General features: G+C 34.8%; 1 protein-coding gene across 1 annotated transcript; it reads left to right on the plus strand.

The window, feature by feature from the left end:
• The first annotated feature begins 4,305 nt into the window (after nt 1-4,305).
• Nucleotides 4,306-7,230, plus strand: LOC137618458 (uncharacterized). The gene is made up of 2 exons (XM_068348622.1): nt 4,306-4,401; nt 6,040-7,230. Exons 1-2 carry the CDS (start codon nt 4,306-4,308, stop codon nt 6,790-6,792), a joined length of 849 nt encoding a protein of 282 aa, XP_068204723.1. The 3' UTR covers nt 6,793-7,230.
• The last annotated feature ends 2,940 nt before the right edge of the window (nt 7,231-10,170 follow it).

Genomic DNA, 10,170 nt, shown 5'->3' on the forward strand with positions numbered 1-10,170 from the left:
GTTTAAATTTGTTTAAAGTTTTAGAAAAAAAAAATTATCCTCCCTTGGAATTACACCAGCATTTGATTCGCTTCCCTTACTGAGATTATTTTTTGGTGTTAATTAACGCAATTGTAACTAACTACATTCATTTTTCTCCTTTAGGATGCACCTCTAATTTTGTTTCTTTTTCACTATATGTATTTCCCTGATTAAAAGTCTACATAGCCTACCTGTGCACTTTTCCACTGTTTGTGTTCCCCACTACTTTTATTTGTACGTGGACTAAAGAGTGTATGATTTTATATCAAAATATGCTGCCTTAATATGTAGTGTAGATATCTACATTTCATTTAACCTAATTGGTTTAACTGTCGAAAATCCTTTACTGTCGGGGCACTAGTTTGCCTATTAATGAACCGATGTTTTTGAGGTAGAGACTGAAAGAGATGCACTCTCCTAAACTTCATTATACCTAACCTACTGCATTTTTTACAGTGATATTCTGAAATTTGGTTATTTTCCCACATCTCCAACCCCTTTCATCTCTCAAACGGTACATTTTTCCAATTAATTATTGCCGTGGTGTATTTTTTAGGTTTGTTCCCGTCACCAAAGAATGTCTGTTCAACTATATAACCTACAGTAGATACAGATCCTTACTTTAGTCATTAAAAGCCCTGTCCAAACGATCGAGCATGCCCGACGGGCAAACAGTGATACCAGACCACAATAGTTAGTAAGAATGGAGGTTAATGACGTCAGAAGCGGGAAAACCACAGACAGGGATCTGGCATCATACAATGTTGCCAGATGCCTGCCTTTAGTTTTCCCGCTTCGGACGTCATCAACCCTCATTTTCACTAACTATTGCGGCCTGGTATCACTGTTTGCCCGTCGGGCATGCTCGATCGTATGGACAGGGCTTTAGTAAGTTGCTTGAACATTTCTATTCAAAGGACTTACATGTTGTCAATGTGCGAGTGTTGCTCGGTAATGGAGTTTTCTCAATGGGATAAGAACATTATTTGCTTTTAACAGCTATCAAAACTTTGAATTACACCCCCCCCCTCCAGTGAGGAGGTAATACTGTAACTGCACCTCCCACGGTGAACTGCAAGCATTACTTAGGTTCTTTGCAGCGTTCCTTCGGCTCCTAGTTGCACTTGCACTGTATCATTCTAATTTACACCCGTTCTTCCTTCTTTCCCTGCCAACCTATAACTTTTGTTGAATGGCCTCCCTGGCCCCAGAGCCGGTGTATATGACGGAAATCTTTAAATACAATCCAATTCACTACAAAATAAAATTTCAAAACTTGAAACTATCAGAAAGCTTTGAAAATCACTAATGTTGATTCCTCTCTGGAGGCGGGAAATTATATTCTATTCTGTTATATTTTTTAGGATATTTTGAAGTCTGTCTTTAATTTTTATTGGCATGAGGTGAGTTGTAGTATCACAGACTCGAAACATTTTCATCTTTGAGATTTCTCTCTCTCTCTCTCTCTCTCTCTCTCTCTCTCTCTCCAAAGGGCTGTTCTCGAATTACCTAAGGGTCTTTAAATCATCCCCTGGAGAGATGGCTGTACCCACTCTTTTGCATTTTATTATTATTATTATTATTATTATTATTATTATTATTATTATTATTATTATTATTATTATTATTATTATTATTATTATTATTATACTTGCTAAGCTATAACAATAGTTTCATTTTCATTTTTACCTCAGTCAATGAAGTAAGAAGATTGTTTCCATCCCTGTTTGTCAGTTTGGGAACTACTTCCTGTCCACAATTTTACTCATAGAGCAGTGAAACTGTCTGAGATTAATTGTTACGTTGAGACTTGGACGTGATTCAATTTTGAAATTCCTAAGTCAAAGGTCAAGGTCAAGGACGAGAAAAAGGTCGACCGATTTAACCCTAACCTAAACCCTAAGTTCGCACATGGTTCTCACACGGACTGCAGATACGTCTGCGGTCTAAATTGATTTTGGGACAGGTAAGCCGATTTTAAGAAATAAGCCGCCGTGGTGGAGGTCTGCACCTGTGTACTTTTGTAGTTTCATTTTGCTGTTGAATGTTCTTTTAGCTTTTACTTCATAGCATAACTGCAGGGTATTTCCATTGTTTCTAGTCGATGTCAAATAGCCTACCCTCCCTTAAGAGCTGTGCAATATGATCAAAATTCTCCCAAATCCATCATTCATAATGGAGGGTTGAGAACCCTCGGGGGAAATGAAAAGCTCCTTAGAAGGCGGATGAGCGTCTCTTATTTACATATCCGCCTTAGGAAGTAATCTCGAGAACAATGGGGATAGAATTTTTTTTTTTTTTATTTTGGAACTGCATGGGAAAGATTCGAATATGGTAGGATGAAAAAGATTTGATATTTAATGTATATATCGTCCACAAAAGATTATTATTATTATTATTATTATTATTATTATTAGCAGCTAAGCTACAGCCTAGTTGGAAAAGCAGGGTGCTATAAGCCTAAGGTCTCAAACAAGCCAATATCCCAGTGAGGAAAGGAAAGAAAGAAATTGGTGGAAAAGTTCGCCTAAAAAAACTCTGGAAAATGAATATGTTTGGCAGCTTGAACAATAGGTAAGGGTAGTTAGGGTAAGTTGTGTAAATGTAAAGGTAGTAGACTGATGGAATAAGGGCAATACTGGTAGGGATGAAGTTCTTGCAGTAACTCTACGTGAGATTTTTCTGGGGTTTGTGGAGATATGTTTGGAAAGGATCTTCGATACTAGGTATAAATGGTTTCCTATGTTAGGAATAAATGGTTTCCAATGATAGGATTAAATGGTTTCCATAAATGGCTTCTAATGTTAGGATTAAATGGTTTCCATAAATGGCTTCTAATGTTAGGAATAAATGTTTTCCAATGTTATGAATATATGGTTTCCAATTTTAGGAATAAATAGTGTCCAATGTTATGAATATATGGTTTCCAATGTTAGGAATAAATGGTTTCCAATGTTAGGAATATATGGTTTCCAATGTTAGGAATATATGGTTTCCAATGTTATGAATATATGGTTTCCAATGTTATGAATATATGGTTTCCAATGTTAGGAATAAATGGTTTCCAATGTTATGAATAAATGTTTTCCAATGTTAGGAATATATGGTTTCCAATGTTAGGAATAAATGGTTTCCAATGTTAGGAATATATGGTTTCCAATGATAGGATTAAATGGTTTCCATAAATAGCTTCTAATGTTAGGAACAAATGGTTTCCAAGAAGAATATTCACAAATACAAATTAATTTTCTGAGGAAAATTGTTTGATTAAGTGTTAGTAAAGCATAAAATGAATGTTTCAAAGATGGAGAAAAAGAATGGCTAAAATTAAATCTCATAATTATGGGGCTGAACTGATTTATAATTCATTATATACAGAAGTTTTCTAGGAAAGGGGGAAAATGTGACAGTAAATGTAAGACCAGAAAGGTCGATAAGTAGGGGTGAGAAGAACTGAATTGTAAAAAGAAAAAAAAAAATAGATGAAATTCAGCCTGAGGTTAAAAGCATATAATCTGAACGGATAGAAGAGTGCACAACATATCCGTTAAATCAACAGTTAAGATTAGTGGTCTATACTGTATAAAAGATATTAAATTAGTTGTTTAAGGAAGAAAAAGAAAAATATGGTGATGCAGTTAAATAACAGAAAATACTATCGTGTAAAGGCATAAAGGAGGATAGACATCAAGAAGCAAAGCAAAATAATAGTGAAAACAGAGAGAGAGAGAGAAAGAGAGAGAGAGAATTAAATATTCTACAGCTAGCCAAATCTAAAGATGAATACTAATGAACAAATAGACTCAAAATAAGACATAAAAGTGGAGAGATGCTGTCTGAAGTGAATGCAATCATGAATGAGGGAACTAAGTATTTTCATTGAAGGTACAAGAAGATAAAATGTTCAGTGCAAGAGTGAGAATTCTTGTGAAGTGATAGTTGATGACATAAGAGGTCAAATAAGAAACTAAGGAATAGAAAGGCACCAGGAGTAGATTGTATAACAAACAAGATGCTGTGGTTGGCTATTTGTGATTGAATAGATGACCTGTGTTGGATGAATGAATTATGAAGGAAGGAGTGAGACAAATAGTTGTTGTAAAAAGGTAAAGGTGATATATCCAACCATAAAAGCATTGCAATATAGTGAGAGGAGATTTACTGTTCTGTGGAATGAACTTGATTGATATATTACGACATATTACAATTCAGTAGAGAAGAACTTTTTGCAGTTGGAGAAGCCTTCTGGCTAGTACAGTGGTATCATGTTTGCCTAGCATTCGCATGGCGGCAGATCGATCCCAGCCCCGGGACCGTGAGTTTCAACTGTTTACTGGAGAGGCCATGGTGGGGTTTTGGGCTTGCCAGGGTGACGTTCTGGTGAACATATATTCTGATGAAACTGGAACTGAAAACAAACACCCTATAAAAAATTAAAATTAAACAGATATGGATGGCCATAATGACATCTGAGCATATAACTGTTTGCCTTGAAAGCACACATCACGGCCTTTGTCCTGAATTAAATGATTTCATGGGTAAAATGGATGGTGTCCTTCTGAACGCAATGAGGAAGTCTCCTAGATGTCCCAAATCTTGACTAATTCATTATAAACAGAAGTCCGCTGCAAGCCTCTATCCCACAGACCTCCCTTTTCAACCCTAGCCTCTTTATTGACGTGACGGTCACCGTGGAAAAGACTATTGGACTTATTCTCGCGGCCAGTGCTGCTGTCATCAGGTTTAACCCTGGCTGTCCTTAAGCTGTTTTATCGTTAGAACTCTCGTACTCGTATGCAGTGCTTCCAGTGTCAATGCTACTACCGCTAGATAGTTGTGGTGTCCTTTGACTGGCCAAACAGTACTAAATTTACATTGGATCCTTTCCTCTGGTTACGGCTCATTTTCCTTTTGCCTACCCATACACCGAAGAGTCTGGCCTATTCTTTACATATTCTCCTCTGCCCTCATACACCTAACAACAATGAGGTTACCTAATAATTCTTCTTCCCTCAAGGGGTTAACTACTGCACTGTAACAGTTCAGTGGCTATTTTCCTCTTGGTAAGGATAAAAGACTCTAGCTATGGTAAACGGCTTTTCTAAGAGAAGGAGACTCCAAAATCAAACCACTATTCTCTAGTCTTGGGTAGTGCCATAGCCTTTGTACCATGGTCTTCTACTGTCTTGGGGTAGTTCTCTCTTGCTTGAGGGTACACTCGGGCACACTATTCTATCTTATTTCTCTACCATTTGTTTTTTCTTTTAAGTTTCTATAGTTTATATATGAAAAAAGTATTCTAATGTTGCTACTGTTCTTAAAATATTTGATTTTATTGTTAAATAATTATCTTTAGTTTATTTCCTCACGGGGTTATTTTCACTGTTGGAGCCCTTGGGCTTATAGCATCCTGCTTTTCCTACTAGGGTTGTTAGCTTAGCAAGTAATAATAATAATAATAATAATAATAATAATAATAATAATAATAATAATAATAATAATAAACATGGGGCCTACGACACCCTGATGCTATTGGTCTATAGTAAGGACCTACAGCAGAGAAAGGTTTAAGGGTTTTCACTGCAGTTTTTGCATCAGGTCAGTTGAGGGAAGGAAGACACTTTATGACGTTTGAGGCTAATCATCTTTGGTTAGTACACGGATGGGGTGAGGATTCTTGCTCTATAGCGTATACCCTTTTATGCTGTTACTCATTGGTATTTTGTCAGTGTTTAATAAAACTTTATATTTCTATTCACGTCGCACTTATAATACAGTTTTATTTTTCAGTTATCTGTATTCTTGTCACTGAAGCCCAGAGCTAGGTTTGTATTTTAATTTTATTTGATGGAAAAAATACTTGCACTTGGTAAAAAGTTTGAATCTTATTTAGGGAAACTGCTGTCGACTGATGAAAAGTAACATGTTTAAATTCATGCAAATCCCAGTCATGAATGGATCCTGAATTATCAAATCCCTCGGAAAACAACTTCTGGATCTTTTATCATTTCAATATAGCTGGAGATATTAATTATTTTTCTCCTTTTCAGGTTTCGTCAGAACAGCAACAACTCAAATGTCAGTGAGAGTTCTTCCAGTTCACTCGACACCATCAGAACAGAGAGATTCAGTCGTGATCATGTGTTGACTTGTAGTGTTTTTCTGGAAAATAGCCCTAAAACATACGGGTATAATCCACGACTGTCGAAGTCTGATCAAGATTTGACATCTTGGGGTAAAGGTGATTCATTTTTTCCAAAGAGGAAGGTTTCTTGGGCTCCATCAAACAGCGTCAAACATATTCCGGTGGTTCCTAAAAAGAGGAGACATTCAGAAATGACACAGTCTCTTGGCCCAATCAATTTTCCTGGCCCCCATTGCAGTTTCTCAGTCTCCAGTCTATCAACTGTTATAGATCCTTGCTCACAGGATGTCCCAGTGGAAAGCGACGCAGCAATCATCAAAGTAAACAAGCCGTCTCAACTACACATGCAGATTTCAAAGACTATCGCGGTTCTTGACGACCTTAACAAGAGTTTGCAAGAGAATCACAGCAGTTCGGACTCTCCTCCGCCACTGAAAGAAGCAGCTATTTCAACCCCAGTTGTAATCCCAAACGAAATAACCAAGAAGCGAAAGGGCCACAAGCACAAGTTTTTCAAACCTTTGGTTAAAAATACTGAAATATTGAATAGTTTTGTTCGAAGTCCTTCGAGTCTGGATGCCAAAGCCTTCGATGAGCTAGACCCTTTACTTGATGAACCAATTTGACTTATTTATTTAATGGTGATTATATCCATTGTTAATCTCCGTGTGATTTGTTCGTTATTGGATTGGTTCGTGGCAAGTAATATTTCATTGAAATGAACGGGCCACATTTTGTGGTCTGTGTTTCATATAGTAATTGATATATACTTAAATTACCAAAGGTGTTTCTAAAAAGTATTTGGACAACATTTTTATGTTAGAAGTTCTATTTGAGTCTGTCTTGATTAATGTTGCTTACTTTATATGTTAGTCTGTGATCTCGTTTAATTGTGTATCAGTATACAATCTTGGCTAACGGCATTAATAGATGGGTACAATGGATGTTGTAAGTTTCACTTTAAAAAATAGAAAAAAACATTTCAAGAAAATATTAATTTTTATTTAAGATCAGTGATTTATCCTGTCTTACATTAATTAGAACATTAAAGGAAATAGTTTCGTCATTATTTATTTATCAGAAGTGTTTCCCCCAGAATGATATTTATCATGTGTTATTGTGTTTAAACACTAGAAGGCCTGGAAGAAATTGGTGCCTAATCTCTCTCTCTCTCTCTCTCTCTCTCTCTCTCTCTCTCTCTCTCTCTCTCTCTCTCTCTCTCTCAACGAATAGATTTTCGAAGAGCTTGGGAACCCACATGATGTTTTGCCGTGTAAACTCTTTAATATGAAATATTTGAAAAAGTAAACGACGATGTCCATTATGATAATCAAATCCACCTAATCATAACACCCCAAAACATAAAAAAGTCTTCAACTTCTTCTTGAAGAACTTTATATTTCAGTCCTTATAATGTCTACTGGGAGTTTATTGTACAATTTTGCTACTGCTTATTTGAAAACTCTGCTGTGACCAAGTTGTAGAATGGTCTTCCTAATCGGGTAGTTAAATCAGTAGAACTTCAAAAGTTCAAACTTGCAGCAAATGTTTTAATGTTGAACAGGCTTATATAAGTCAATTTAAAGTTTATATATCAAATATCTGTTTTGGTGGTGTTCCAGTTTTTAAAATATTTTATTTTAATTTTCATTACTTCTTATATCGTTTAATTTCCTTATTTCCTTTCATCACTGGGCTATTTTTCCTTGTTGGAGCCCTCGGGCTTATAGCATCTTGCTTTCCCAACTAGGGTTGTAGCTTAGCCAGTAATAATAATAATAATAATAATAATGATAATAATAATAATAATAATAATAATAATAATAATAATAATAATAATTAGGCCCAATAACTTGAAACCATCCTTACCTAGTTTCGTGTTGACATGATTTGTTTGTTGTATGGAGCATAACAAATCATCAGAATACTTTGGATATCCAATCCTGATTACAAGAGGAGTCATGGTACTTATTCTTTAATAGACGGCCAATATAAGGTTATTCTTATCCAGGGGTGCAACAATACCCTTGTTAATCTTGATGCTCAATTTATCTTATTGTACTCTATATTGTATAATTTGCTGTTAAACGTCCATTGGATGTATATGTATATATGTTTATATACTGTATATGTGTAAATATATGTATATAAATGTATATATATGTATATATGTATATATATATACATATATATATATATATATATATATATATATATATGTGTGTGTGTGTATATATATATATATATATATATATATATATATATATATATATATATATATATATATATATATATGTGTGTGTGTGTGTGTGTGTGTGATGTTACCCTTGGTTGTAAAGACGGTCAATAACACTTGAAATAATTTTAATATTGGAAGAAATATTACATAAATTATCGGACTGTTACTTTACTTTAAAGACTGCTTATCCGGTCCCACTCCACACTAAATGCTTCAGGCTCTGCTGAACGCACAAGATTTATTTTTTAAATTCATTCTTCAAGTAATTGAAGAATCATACAGCGTAGTATCTTGACTGTCAAAAGACACTCTTGTCATACTCCGAAAAAAAATCAACTTCTTGAAAGACTATTGCAAATCCTTCTTCTACCAAGAGGAACTTATAGTCTAGCATCAATGGACATATCCTATCATAACAATTTTTATCCACCCACATGCATACAGTTACAGGGTAATCAACAGGCACAATGTCTATTGATCGTAAGTTATCATGACCACAGCGAATAATAATGTTTTACCCATTCTATTTACGTTCCAGGAACTGGTTTCAAAACATTTTTATGGCAGCCATAAAAATTCACCAGTGAAATGGAATTTGTGAAGTCATTTGACTTTTTAGAATTTTTAAATTTCCAAATGCTTCACTGCAGTGCCGCATTTTACAAAACACGTTGCCGCGCCCTCCACCCACCTTACGCCTGCTTACCGAATGGCCTGCCAGGTCCTAGCGCCGTGCCTAATTAAATCCACTGCAGTGCTGTATTTAAGGGAGAGCCGAATGGACCATATCTTGGAACACGCCCCGGGTAGGAAATCGTTCTAATGCATTCTATTTGATTAAGAAAGTTACGTGAACTAGAATAGGCCTACATGCTTAAGTGCTGTAAATGGCATACATAACTAAGCCTACATCTACGGAACTTAATTACCTTAGCCTATGCTTAAAGTTAGTTTAGTAAGGGCCCTGCGTTTATCCAAGGTTGCGGCATAATTCCTCAATTCCTGTTCCAATCAGCAACGAACCCATTATATATATATATATATATATATATATATATATATATATATATATATATATATATATATATATATATATATATAAAGTACATATATTATATATATCATATATATATATATATATATATATATATATATATATTATATATAATATATATATTTTATATATATATAATATATATATATAATAGCTTATATGCATATATATTATAGTTTATATGTATATATATTATATATATAGTTTATATATATATATATATATATATATATATATATATATATATATATATATATATATATATAAAGGCAGATATAATTGCTGTTGCAGGTGTTGAGGTGCCAGTGATGGGAGATGAGAATGAGAGAGAGATTACAATAGATGAAGTGGGGAGAGCACTAGATGAAACGAGAGTAGGAAAAGCATCTGGTATGGATGGTGTGAAAGCTGAGATGTTGAAGGAAGGGGGTGTGACTGTACTTGGATGGTTGGTGAGATTGTTTAATATGTGTTTTGTGTTGTCAATGGTACCAGTAGATTGGGTTTGTGCATGTATTGTACCACTATATAAGGGTAAAGGAGATGTGCATGAGTGTTGTAATTCAAGAGGTATTAGTTTGTTAAGCGTAGTTGAAAAGTGTATGGTAGAGTATTGATTAATAGGATCAAGGATAAAACAGAGAATGCAATCTTAGAAATACAGGGTGGTTTTAGAAGAGGTAGGGGTTGTATGAATCAGATTTTTACAGT

This window comes from Palaemon carinicauda, chromosome 24 (genome assembly GCF_036898095.1).
Source record: "Palaemon carinicauda isolate YSFRI2023 chromosome 24, ASM3689809v2, whole genome shotgun sequence".
NCBI lineage: Eukaryota > Metazoa > Arthropoda > Malacostraca > Decapoda > Palaemonidae > Palaemon > Palaemon carinicauda.

Excerpts from the sequence above, each read along its gene's own strand:
- LOC137618458 (XM_068348622.1), top strand. The coding sequence starts at position 4,306 with ATGGCGGCAGATCGATCCCAGCCCCGGGACCGTGAGTTTCAACTGTTT. Across the intron at positions 4,402-6,039 it reads CTTGCCAGGGTGACGTTCTG|CTGGAGATATTAATTATTTT; the intron begins GTGAACATATAT and ends ATTTCAATATAG.